This window comes from Phyllostomus discolor, chromosome 3 (genome assembly GCF_004126475.2).
Source record: "Phyllostomus discolor isolate MPI-MPIP mPhyDis1 chromosome 3, mPhyDis1.pri.v3, whole genome shotgun sequence".
Lineage (NCBI taxonomy): Eukaryota > Metazoa > Chordata > Mammalia > Chiroptera > Phyllostomidae > Phyllostomus > Phyllostomus discolor.
The window spans coordinates 159,173,074-159,187,087 of NC_040905.2; the positions used below are offsets into that span (position 1 = coordinate 159,173,074).

At 37.8% G+C, this 14,014-nt stretch overlaps 1 protein-coding gene across 1 annotated transcript; it reads right to left on the reverse strand.

Moving 5' to 3' along the window:
- Positions 1–3,545: 3,545 nt before the first annotated feature.
- On the reverse strand, positions 3,546–9,462 carry LOC114490753 (vesicle transport through interaction with t-SNAREs homolog 1B-like). The gene is made up of 2 exons (XM_036020114.1): positions 9,370–9,462; positions 3,546–4,533 (listed from the first exon to the last, which is right to left on the reverse strand). The coding sequence occupies exons 1-2, from the start codon at positions 9,460–9,462 to the stop codon at positions 3,784–3,786; spliced, it is 843 nt and encodes a 280-aa protein (XP_035876007.1). The 3' UTR covers positions 3,546–3,783.
- Positions 9,463–14,014: the final 4,552 nt, after the last annotated feature.

The window sequence follows — 14,014 nt, forward strand, 5'->3', positions numbered from 1 at the left end:
CCTAATGACAGATGAGAAAACTGAGACAGAAAGATGTTAAGTAATTTGTTTGAAGCCATGCAAGTAGTATGAGGTACAGCCAGGATTTGGACCTACTTAGCTGCCATATTTTGCTGTGTATAATGTCCTCCTGTGTATAGAGCACACCCATGGTTTTGTTCACATTATACCAGGGATTATTATACCCATTACTACACCCATGGTATGAAATCAGTACACCCATGTATAATGCGCATCTTTATTTTTCCCTCAAAAATGTGGGCAAAAAGTACACATTATACACAGCAAAATACAGTAATTCCAGATTCCATGCTTATAACCACCCCACAGCACATACCACCTGTATGGATGTGCAGTGGCCTATTTCATCCTCATCATGACTGATAGCTCTTATGCAGTGATTTATAATTTATAAGGCATTACCTTCCTATGATAAGAAATCTTTTAGAACTTTAGTCGAAATGTATGGTTTCAACATCCAACTCCTTGCTCTCCACAGTGTGGCTATTCCTCTGAATGTGTTCTAGACCAGCAACACCAGCATCACTCGGGAGATAGTTACTGGACCAGAATCTGAATTTTAACAAGTTTCCCAGGAGGATCTACATTAATGTTTGACAAGTTCTGAGCTATAAGATTCTATGTTGCAATGTATTGCCAAGCAAGACAATTTCTGAGAAAATCTGAAGACTTTTTACTATCAGGGACTTCTTATTTTCCCCTCCCATATTCCACACTCCTCTCCTGGAAACCTATATCAGTTTGAAGGCTTTCTGAAGCAAATATCAGAAAACCATATAAATGTAATGGGCTTCAGGTATGAGGAAATAAATTATCGCACATAACAGGATGTCAACAACTCAGAGTTCAAGGCTTACTGACTCTGGCTTATCTATGCCATCACCAAATTCCTTTCGTGATCTTTGACTGCAAGCTGGTTCCTCTTGGTCATAAAATGGCTGCAGCCATTCCATGTTTTACCTTCTTTCACAGAGCCATTGAGAGGAAGAATAAAAGGATACTCTCTTCTTTGTGCCTGCTTTACAGGTGAAGGAAACATTTACTAGAAAGCATCCAGATTTCCTCCCATGTTTTACTCCCCAGAAAGGTGTTGCTTGTTACCTTCCAAACAAATTCCTGGGCTCAGGAAAGAGATCACTTGGACAAGTTTACACTAATATCTGAGGTCGACTGGATGATGGGGAATTCACACACATGGTCACTTCAGAATCCCAGGTATGTGTACTGCCACTCACTGGCTCCTAGGAGATTACCACTCAGATCTGCCACCCTGGTTTTCTGGCTTTCCGCCTCCTTCCCCCCTCCACTCTGGACCTGCTGGATAATCTTATAAATTTATTCATAGGATATTAATGACCAGTTAGGTTTGGCCAATTTAATCCAGCTAAAGAGCTAATCCAATTCCAGGAGACTGGTCCCAGTTGTTTAGACAGCAATATCCCTTCAGTGAAAAGTTAAGCTCTCCCATAGACATATGAAAGAATGCTCAACATCACTAGTAATCAGAGAGATGCAAATTAAAACCACAATGGCCATCATTAACAAATCAACAAAGAACAAGTGCTGGCAAGATTGTGGAGAAAAGGGAACCCTAGTACGCTGTTGATGGGAATGCAGACTGGTATAACCACTGTGGAAAACAGTATGGAATTTCCTGAAAAAACTAAAAATGGAACTGTACTTTGATCCAGTGATTCCACTGCTGAGATTATACCTTAAGAATACTGAAACACCAATTCAAAAGTACCTATGCACCCCGATGTTCATAGCAGCATTATTTACAATAGCCAAATGCTAGAAACAGACTAAGGGCCCACCAGGAAATCAGTGGATCAAAAAAACTGTGGTATATTTACACAATGGAATACTTCGCAGCAGAAAAAAAGAAGGAACTCCTACCCTTTGTGACAGCATAGATGGAACTGGAGAGCATTGTGCTAAGTGAAATAAGCCCAGAGGTGAAAGGCAAATACAATATGCTCTCACCTTTAAGTGGAACCTAATGAACAAAACAAATTAGCAAAATAGAACCAGAGACATGGAAATAAAGAAAAAACTGACAGTGACCAGAAGGGAGAGGAAAAGGAGGTGGTGGAAAGAAACAAGAGGAAGGGGCAAGTCAAGGAACATGTATAAAGGACCCAAGGGCATGGACAGCAGGGTGGGAGTTGACTATGGGAGTGGGGGGTGCAGGCAAGGGAGAGCAATGGGGGAAAATGTGAGGCAACTGTAACTGAGCAATAAAAAAATTCAAAGGGCAACTATGGCTACATAGAAAAATGAAATAAAATAAAAAAGACTTCCATTGCTTGATGAATCTTGGAATGTCAAGAACACAGAATGGAGGGACCCAGAGTACAGCTGTAAATCGAGCGTAAAGGTGCTGTACAGATGTGCACAAATAATTTCCCTGGTATGAGCCTCGGGTCACTCATCTGGGAAGTGATCATCCTGGTGCACCTCAAACTATGAGGACCACAAGTGATAACCCATAGGAGGAAGGTTAGAAAGCCAGTGTAGAGTGCTGTGATTACTACTCCACTAGACCGTCTCTTCCCAGGACAAGGAACAGTGCTGTGCTCTAGATGTTGCATATGATGATTGTGTTTTCACCTTTCTGGAGAAGGGTATTTGAGTTTTACCTGACAAAGTATATCTTACAGTGTCTATACCATATAAATAGGTGTTCTGGTAGCTTTTTTGAAGTTCTACAAATTATCCAACCAATTTATGAAAATTTACCTCCACTATGGTCATATCTGAAGAAAAATGGCAAGTTTTAAAGACTTTCCCTTCATTTGCTTTTAAAAATTAAAATATATTTATTCTTCTGATTATAGAAAGTAGTACTCATTACATAAAGATATAAAAAAGTATAGGACACAAGTTTAAATCTCATATAATCCTATTACTCAGATGTAACCACTAATAAAATCTTGGCATCTTTAATGCTGTTGACTTTGCATATATATTAGGTTATATTCTACTCCACCCATATATGCACACACACAGTTGTATAATTAAAATCAAGCCATATACATGTACTAAATCAATCTAATGAAATTAATGGTCTATTTTGCACTAATTTCTAGAATATCAAACTATTTTACAGTGGTCTGATAGTTCTTTATGTGGATATAAATTAATAATTTAGCCAATTCTCTTAAATGAAATACTAGGTTTTTCCCATAGAGTTTCTATCATTGTTTCTTCCCAGGGAAGTCAGTACTTATTGTCATTTTTAGAAGTCTGTTTTGGAAAAAGAAATGAGCTTCAGAAATCCTACTTCTTCCCACCTTAATGACAATGTGTGATGCTGCAGAGATCGGATGTTTCGGAGCCAGAGAGATGAGTGGCATCTGACCAAATAGCATCTGTGTAATGGTGATTACACTCTGGCCATTATCTGAAGTGCTACTGTGGCTCTGAAGGGCAGTGGAGAAACAAACACGCCTAATGCTGCCGGCCATCAGCCCATCAAGCAGAGCATACTTATTAGAGCACTGCAGAAATTAAGTCATTTCTTTTTTTTTTTAAAGAAGTCATAAACAGCATTTATTACCTTGGTATATCACACAGGTCTCGCTACAGTTCCTTCACATTTAACTGGTTGTCTGTCTTTCCTCCCTCTTTCCACAGTCTGGCTATACAGTGCATCCTTGAACCGTTAACTCATAGCAGCAATATGCTTATTCCACATCTTGAACACCCTTCATTCACAAGCTCAAAGTTCTGGTCCACAAACCCTTCCTTGCAGGAAGTTCAATGCTTCTGAAAGAATTTGTAATAAACCAAGCCTCCCAGGATGGTTAGCTCCAGTAAGATGACGATGGAAAGTAGCAGCTTGTTGGTTGTCACTTTTCTGGACATTGACCAGAGAATCTTTCGGCTTTTGCTCAGGTTTTCACTTGTGTTTACCAGTCTATTCTTGGTATGTTCCAACTGCTCACACTGCTCCCCCAGCTCTTCTATGATTTCTGAGCCAATCTGGTCAGTCTCTGTCGCAATCCGATGAGAACGCTCAATACTCTGGGTGGCCCGGTTCAGGCTCTCAGTGCCTTGCAAAAGCAACACCCGTTGAGACTGTAGCTGATTCACGTGCTCATTCTCTACAGTGTATGTGCTGTATTTCATGTCTCCTCGGCCCCCAGGTGTGGCTGTCAGAGGGGTGCTTCTCACTTCTCGGTGGAGTTTGTCAAGGTCCTTCCAGTAGGTTCGAAGCTTAGACATCATAGGGTTACGGAAAGATAGGGGTGCATATCGCAGTTCCTCTTCCATCTCTGCCAGCGTCTCATTGGCTTCCTGTTGCTTTTCATCGAAATCTCTGATCAATTTCTTCTTCTCTTCTGTCCCTCCAGTCCCCGGGAGCCACTCTGGTGCCCCTCGGAGGTCTTCATGGAGACCGCGGAAGATCTCGTGCAGTTTCTCAAAATGCTCGGAAGAGGCGCAGAGGTGGCCAATGGTGCAGGCAGCGCTCAAGCAGCGGCCACGGAGATTCGGCCCCGGGGCCCACTCCAGCCACAGCGGTCAGCCGCCCAGCTCCGCAGGCATCACAGCGACCTCCTGCAGTAGTGCCGAAATTAAGTCATTTCAAAAGGGGGAAAAAATCCCGTATTTTTCTGATTTTGGCATCTTTTCTTTAAATATAAAACTCATCATAGACAATTTTCAGACATTCTGCTTTACCCATCAGTGCCATAAATTTAGCCACAGAGCCAGAGATCGAATGTAGGGGTTCTCTAGTCTACAAAATTATTTTGCCCCTGAACTTGGAGCGTGAATTACCAGTTTCAGAGTTTGTAAGAGCAGGTTTGACCTGCATAATTTAATGGCTCTGTAACTCTCAATGTTTTCATACCAGAAGAGGTTTGCATTTTGTCACTAAATTTGTCAAGGAAGCTATCCAAGGGGCAAGTCACACAATAGGTACCGTTCTCTTACTCCCCAGTCTCCTGAGACCAAATGTGTTCACTGTCATTTCTTGGACTTTCTTCTTCTGCTTTTTCCTACATTAATCACATTCTATGACTTCTTCACCACTTCCTTTACCAAAAGATGGTCAACACCCTGATCGCTTTACTCTCTTACTTATAAAAACATTCCTTTAAAACAAAGCCTCATTCATTCATACACACTAACAATTGCAACGATAATTGTATTTATACCCCCAAACTCAGTGGCTTCCATTAGAAACCATTTATTGTGAGCTGTGGATCAACTGCTCTACGCTATGCTGAGAGCAGGTCAGCTTTGGGCTGCAGGTTGGATTTGGTCCACCCCACATTCCTCTCATCCTCTTTGGACCAGCAGCCACCTAGGCATGTTCTCATCATGGTGAAAGGCAGGAGCATGATAGGACAAGTGGGAATATTGCATGCCTGCAATGGTCTTGGCTAGAACTGACACACTTGTTACATCTTTCACACTTCACTGGGCAAAAAAGTTCCATGGCCAACTTCACACCAAAGGCATAGGAGAGAAAAGAGCAGAACGGCAAGATCAGATGACAAAGGGTACTGATGTGTAATTCTCACCCAGGGAGGGTATGAAGAGTAGCAGAAAAATGATCTATACTGCCACACATTCTAAGCCTGCTAACAAACCCTTGGCCTTTTTTAGGGAATTTATCAACAGAAGGAACCAGCTTCAAGTCAAATTCCAATGAAATTCTAAATGTGCTATTAACAGGAAGCAATGTATTTAACATACGAATATTCCAGAGTTCCTTGAAAATGACACACCCTTACCTACTTGTAAAGTAGAATCAAAATGATAGTGACTCCATGGATGGAGAAAGCACCCCCAGGAATAATCCTGGGTGTGGGATTATAATGGAGACTTAGATTTAAATGCCATTTTTGCTAGTTGCATGACCTAATATTCCTAAACCTTAGTTCCTTCCTCTGTAAGATGAGAAATTAGTCATAACCACCTCTTTGCATTGATAAGGGGACAAAGTAAAATACCGTATATAAATTACCGTTTTTCTGGTAAAGTGTCTAGGACATGGTAGGCAGATCTGTAACTTCCCCTTCATTTCTATCTCATCTTTCAGAAAGGAGTTGCCATGCTGACTCTCATCTGATAGTGGAGTAAATTACAACTGCTAAATAATTGATCCAGAAGCCATAGCAGGCTCCCTTTCACTTACTTTGTGTATTTCCTGTCAGTTTTGATGTCTTTTTCACTGAAAATGGCTCTAACACAGCCCTCTAACCTGTATAAACATAGCTACTAGCCTTTAGATACATCCTAGATCTCAAGGGTTAGGAAAAAATGGGTTAAAAATGCAATGACACGTTATGGTATTCCTGGCAACTAAGCTATAAATAGCTCTCTGCACAAAGTTTTCTCCTTCGTTTCCAGAGCTGCAATACACGGCAGATCCTTCAAGTAGGAAGAAGCTACAGCAGCTTCCTCGTCAACAGAAGTGACCCACTAACCATTGCTTTCACTTTCACCAAATCCTCATAAATTATTCTACATCAATTCAATCTTTAATCTGGATGAAAAATTCAGTGCAATTTTTATGGATTAAATGATAGGTTTTCGGTGAAATTGCCTAGCATATAAAAGCTAAACATAATCCTTTGAATATGGGGGAAAAAAAACACTGAAATGTCTAAAATGATTTTTAAAAAACCCTATACATGTATGATTACTTATAGTCTAGAAATCTGTAGGTTATCTCACTTTCAGTAATGTTGATATTTATGTCCTTTAAATAAGGCAAACAGCCTCAGCGAGGCCGGCAACGTTCCCGAGGTCACCACTAAGGAATGGCCAAGGCTAGGTTGAATGTTGGCTTTCCCACCCTAAACCCAACAACCTTTTTCAGTCTCAGCCACTTGCTTTGAGGAGTTAAGCTGCTGATCCAACCGATAGATCACCAAACTACAGCATGGCACAGATGATTCCTACTCTGCTACCACCTGTTTTAGGAAAGACCAGCTCTTTTTAAAAAGCAGAGTGCTTTTTACCTATCAACATAGCTCATTGAGCTGTTGGGGGGGGGGGAGTGTGACACAAATAGGAGGAAACAAGCTTGACAGTATGTTGTATTTGGTAAGAATTGTTTTAGAATATCTTGCACAGTTTGGGGATCTAGGAAAGACCAACTACGATCTGCTGATCCAATTTCTATTTTAGTTTTAAAATACATGCATTTTCTGAAAAATATGATTCTCATGTTAGTATGCATATACTTTATGTAATGAATGAAACCCTAAAATTATGTAAAATAATTTTACAACATGAATTATTATATGTGTATGCTAGGCTTGCTCACTCCTCTCTGGAATCTCAGCACTAGCAAAAGCCCTCTGAACCTCACGCAAAGCCCCATGTCACAGATGAACACTCAGACCCAGAGAAGGTAAGGAAGCACCCCACATATAGGAATGGTAGACACGAACCCAGAGGTTCTGCATTTCAGCCAAATGTTTTTCCCATTGTGCTAGTAAGAAAATAAATAAATGAACAAAAATCTTTACAATAAATCATTTTGCAAAGAAAATGCCATTTAACTCATTCTGATTCTTGACAGTATATATCAAATCACTTTTAGTAGAATGCATATATGTGTATATACAGATGGATACAACTATATTTATTTTGGTTTCTGTGGTATCTGTTTGCTTGCTTCAAATTATTAGATCCTCCACAGCATGGGCTTATTGTTTCTAATCCCCAACGGTCGCCAACATATTTATGATATTGCCATATGCATACTGGGTACTTGATAAATATTTGTGGTTGCTGATGGAACTGCCCCTGCTGATAAACTACTGTTGAAAAAGCCTGAGGTCCATACTAGAGAGAAGCTTTTCTCTTCTAAACTATCGATTGTCTCTTTCATGACATTTAATAAAAACTTTCCATTACCAGTTGCATAACAGCAATTAAAACCCTCATCAAATCTATCTTAACTGCTTAGAGCCTTCCACTGGGGAGCATTTTCCTTGGCAAACATCTGCAATAAAAGGCTATTTAATCTTCATAACTGAAATAGTCAGTTATGCTAATTCGTCTCTTTTAGTGTCAGTTTACATTGGAAGCACGCACAGCTCTGGTCCTTTGGAAAGGTACCGAAAACAGCACGGCTCCTCCTGCAAAAAGAGCTGGTAGTGAGGTCCCTGTCACTGGAATCAGCCATATTTCATTGGACTAGTAAATATCCATGAAGCTTTCCAACTAGAGATTCTTTATGTCTAGGCTCTCTTATCCTAAAAATAATGCACCCAAACACTGAGAGAGCCATCCCATATTAACATTCTGGAACCAGGTTGCAGAGATGGGTAAGTCTCCACTTATGCCTCATTGTTCTTTTTAAAATTCTTTAGATTTCCTCCACTCCATAATAAGATGGGGAAATACACACTTTTGAACATTTAAGTAAAAATTAGGCAAAACATAAAACAAATAAGAGGTAGGCCGCTCCAAATTGCTAGGTGGCAGGCTTAATAAGAAAGGGGCCTTGCACGAGATGCTTGTCTGAGATATCCACCAGATAAGTAGATCTCTGTACCTGCCTGCCAGAATCTTAAAAGTTTATTATAGAGGCCTTGCCTGGGTTTAGTCACACATTCAGTCCAGACAGTCTCAATAGCACCTACTCTTGTCCTTGTAACAGCTTCTAGTGTGAGTGTGGTGGGCAGAATGTACATTCCAAAGACAGAGGACAGGGTGAGGAGCCTCTGAATTTCTGGGTCCAGCTTGCAAGTCAGTCAGCATTCACATGCTCTTGGTGACCTCCTCCAGCAGGTCCTCAGAGCTGACTCATCCTAACACTGGAAGTCTGCACCCTTTTTCCAAACTCTCCCAATTTCCCCCATCCCATAGCTCCTGGCAACTACTTTTCTATGAATTCCACCTTGTCTTTGCTTTTTAAGATTCCACACGAAAGTAGTACCATATAGTATTTGCCTTTCTGTCTGGCTTATTTCACATAGCACAATACCATCCAGGTTCATCCATGTTGTTGCAGGCAACAGAATTTCTTTCTTCTTAAGGGCTGAATGATATTCTGTTACATAGATATAGATATAGATATAGGTGATACATATATAAATATATGGATATTATATGGACACATATATGCATATATCTATATACATAGTTCACATTTTATCGACTCAGCCATCCACCTGCAGTACTGTAGACTAGTTCCATACCTTGGTATTGTGAATGATGCTGCAATGGATGTGGGGTTGCATACATCTCCTTTAGGTGATGATTTCAATTTCTTTGGATATATACCCAGAACTGGAATTGCTGAACCATGTGGTAATTTTATTTTTAATTTCTTGAGGAACCTCCATACTGTTTTCCATGGCTGTAGCGGTTTACATTTCCACCAACAGCATCCAAGGGTTCCCATTTCTCCACGTCCTCCTCAGCATTTGTTAGCTCTTGTGTTTTTGAAAGTAGCTGTTCTAACATTGTGAGGTGATTGCTCACTGTCATTCACATTTGCCTTTCCCTCATGATCAGGGATGGTAAGCATCTTTTCCAGTACTCTTTGGCCATTTTTATGTCTTTTTTTTGAAAAATGTCTATTCAGGTTGTGTGCCCACTTTTTACCTGGGTTGCTATTTTCCCCACAGCTTGCCTTTTCATTTTGTTAACCATTTCCTTTGCTGTGCAGAGTTTTGTAATTTGATGTAGTCTTGCTTATTTACTTCACTTTTGTTGCCTTTGCTTTGGTACCATATACAAAAAAGGAATTCCAAACTCTCTTTGTGTAAACCATCTCTTCATATACTAAAACATATTTTCCATTAATTTCATATTCCTAATACTGTCTCATCAAGAGCTTTCTCACCTGCTTCAAAAAGGACTGCTTATAATTCAGGCCTTTTGCAAAGCTGTCTTCTCGAAATCCCTGCAACCATCATCCTCAGGATCTGGCTCTCCTATCAGTTCTTAGAGACAGGAATGTGAGAGCATTCAGGAGCTTTATGATAATCCCATTACACTCTCCCACTTTCACAACTAAACTGTTGCCTATTTCTAATCCTTTGGGAGTTTTTGTGATATAATTTGCTTCTCTGCTTTCCCTATTGTTGCCTTAGAATTCAGTTTTCTTAGAACTGATAAATTAATTATCACTCACACAGCATTTTGCTTTATAGATACAAAATTGTGTTGCTATATCTTCTTTTCCTTTGTCTTTATGAGTTGCTGCCTTAAATTTTTCCCATAGTTTTGGGGAGGAGAACAGATATAAATATCAATTTTTAATCTATCAGGCTGAAATTATAGATAAAAGTTGGCAAACTCAAAAATATATGAACCATGTTGTTCAAATATTTCCAAAAGTTACACTTCCCAAATTTGCCAATAATAAGAATCTTCGGAGATTTTATTAAAATGCATATTCCTCAGTTTTACATTAGACTTACTGAATTACAACCTTAAAAGAAAATGTCAGAAAATTTGTGTTGCTAGCAAGTGCACAAAGTGATGATAATCAGCCAAATTGTGAAACGGCATTTCAAGACATATGAAGTAAAGGAAAATTTTATGAATAATCCTATGACATTAGCATAGCCTTCATGCCAAAAATAAACAAGCATTTGTGTACACACATACAAACTCTAAGTCACTTTCAATTATAAATATACATTCAAAACTTCTAATATTAGCAAATTGAATGTAACATTGTAATAAAAGAATAATAAATTATTACAAGTTATGAGTCTTCATAAAATTGCTAGGATGTATGATTAGAAAGGGTGTTTTCTTTTTTCATACAAATCACAAATTAACTCTTCAAAGAAGAAAACCTATATTGTTATCTCAGTATATGCTGAAAAGCATCATATAATAATTAACATACATTTCAGAAAGTAAGAGAACAAACATCCTTCTGGGAATAAAAAGAAAATTCTTTGACCAAGTTAGGTGCTATCTACCAGCAACTAACAAAAGTCTTACTCAATTAACAAATATCAGAACTATTTTAATGGAAGGCAGGAAAAAGGCAAAGATACTACTATTATCTCTACCATTGAAGATAGTCCTGGAAGCCTTCATTAACGCAATAAAACAAGAATACATAATAGAAGTACAAATATAACAAAGAAAAACCAGTTTTTGATTTTCTACTTAGAAAATACTAGAGGATTATCTGAAAAAATAATGAGAATACATTTAAGTGTCTGCATACAAAAATCAACATTTAAAAATTCAATAGAATTCTTAAATACTTACAATAGTTAACTAGAAAATAGATAACGGATTGACATACAAATGAGAAATCAAAACTATCCATGATAAAAGTAGCATTTCAAACCAGTGAAGAAATGAGGGAATACGCAGAACATTATTCTGGAAAATACAGTCTTTTAATTTAGAAGAATCACATCCAACAAAATAGAAAAATGTGCTAAGTATGTGACCAGGAAATATTTAGTAAAAGGTATATAAGTGATTGATAGGCATATTTAAAAATGAAAATTTACTAAGCATATTTTAAAGGCATATTTTAAAATCTCAAAAGAATAATTAAAAGTTAAATTTCTCTAATTAGAAAATATGAATTAAACCAATAATCAAATGTTTTTTCATTCAGTGGGGCAAAATTTTTAAAAATTGTTTCCATTCTGTGTTGGTGAGAATTGTAGGAACAACACTGTTAATTTCTGTGGCAGCATAGAATTTTAAAACCCATTTGGAAGGGTTTGGTACCATCTTCCAAAATTTAAAATACATGAAACATTTATCCAGGTGTTCCATTTTGAAGAATCTCTCACATAGAAACACTTTCATGTAAGCACACAAATCTGTCCCAAAATGTTAACTGAATAATTGTTTTTAAGGGCAAAAATATGTTGAACATAGCCTACACATTAATCAAAAAGGAAACTTGAATTGTTAGGCATACCCTATGAAATACTGTAAATCCTTAGATTATATATATATATAAATTATATATAATTATATATAGATTATATATATAATAACATATATATATGCTATTATCAAAAAATCTCCATGACACCGTAAAATAAAAAGTCAAACTACAAGAAAACATAAAATGGTACCATTTATAGGAAATTCAAATTTAGAAATCTAAAAGGTTATATATAAAATTATTGACAGCAGTTAACTCTACTAAGAAAAGTGAGTGTTGGAAAGAGTCATTTAGCTTTGTGGTCATGTTTTAAAACAAAATTAAATACCCATCATAGTACTTCAGAAATTGTTTAACTAGAAGAGTAGTCCTAGCTTCCTAAATTCATTAGATGTTATCATCTTAACATCTTAACATCCAAGAGTTTTCTCTTAAAATATTAGTGCCTGTAGTTTATCTTCATCTAAATGGGAATGTGGCTTATGATGTCTACCTCACTTCCAAATGGTTTGACAGAAGGAAAATCTTGCACGTCATGCCTCCCCAGGTCTACCAACTCGACCCTCTCCTCTGTCCTACTAGTTCTTATTCATCTCATATCCTGAGAGATCCATAGTCCAGTTTCCTCTTGACCAAGTAAAGCTTTTCTCAAGCAGAGAGAATTAACAGCACCTGTGTGCTATTTTTCTGAGGGTTTCCATACAAACCATAGCAGAGAAGGAGACTTTTACTTTATAATGGGGCTGAGGGAGGTAGTAAAAATCTGAAGAGGAGGTCTTGCTAGGCCTTGCTTCTTGGCATCATCTTTAAAGAACTGAGTCTTCTTTATTTCTTATGACTTAATTATAAATTTAGATACTATCCACTAGCATTTTTTTCCTTTTCCTTTTTCTTTCTATAGCTTAAGCCTTTAAAAAATAAAATTCAAATGATGTCATATAGACCAAATCTGGGTATGGCTTAGGGCAAAAAAATACAGAGGAGGGGGGAAAACACCAAGAAAAGGAGTAAAATTGTGCTACAAATGTTTGGATATAGGTAAAAATAAGTCAAGTAGATATTTACACTTTAAATACTGTGCTGAATGTTCTGCTACTGTAAACCCTTCATGGCAGATCAATACCGTTTACACCACTCACTTGCAGCAAGCAGTAAATGTCTCTCACCTCACCTGTTTCCAACCATTTACCATTGTTAAAAAGATGGCTAGAAACATCAACCGGGTGATTTCTCCTAAACAGAAAAAGGGTCAATTAGTCTTGGTGACATTCATTGCATGGAAACAGAACCCAGAGAATGAAGAGGAGAAAAAAATCACACAAAGAATGTAAATGCATTTGTTTTCAAGTTCATGAAAGACAAGTTGGAATTCAGGGTTCAGCAAAATGTGCTGGAAAAGGTAAAAAACAAACAAACAAACAACTAATCTACCCTGACCGGGTGGCTTATTAGCTGGAGCATCATCCCATACACCAGAAGTTTGCGAGTTCTCTCACCAGTCAGGTGAGCGAGTCAGGGCACACACCTAGGGGCACATTCGGAATTGACATTTCTCTCTCACGTCAATGTCTCTGTCAATGTCTCTGTCTCTGTCTCTCTCTCCCTTTCTCTCTCACCTCTTCTTCTCTCTCAAATCAATAAATATATCCTCAGGTGAGGATTTAAAAAAAAAAAGCTGTCCTTATGCTGTATTACTAGCCTATTTGATACATTTGTCCTATGGATTGCTTAAAATATTGATTATGATGTAAGTATATTAAATTAAACAATAACTCTGAACTTCCAGTCCTAGACATTTGTCATGTCAAATCTCCTGAGCAGCAATGGAAATTGGTGATCAATGCCATTTAAAAAGGAACAGATATTCATTATTAATAAACATGGCAAGGCTGAAATGAGGTAATTAAGTAGAAATAAATTAAGTTCTACTCTATTCCAAGGGAAAAACCTGCCAGGATTGATTGCTGCACTCATTTAATTAACGTTTTAGTGTAATTCAGAAATAGTAGTAAGACTGAGGAGTAGCACATGCCGTATAAAGTTCCAAAAAGAGAATGTGAATATTTTATGATTTTTTAAATTGCTTTTTTGCCAAGCCTTGCATTGTCTACATTAATTCCTTAATTCTGGCAATGT

What these genes read in the sequence shown, in the direction of transcription:
- LOC114490753 (XM_036020114.1), bottom strand. Translation starts at nt 9,462, where the DNA reads ATGTTAGAACAGCTACTTTCAAAAACACAAGAGCTAACAAATGCTGAG. An exon ending in TGGATGCTGTTGGTGGAAAT is followed by an intron (nt 4,534 to 9,369) that starts GTAAACCGCTAC and finishes CTGTGGCTGGAG; the next exon opens with TGGGCCCCGGGGCCGAATCT.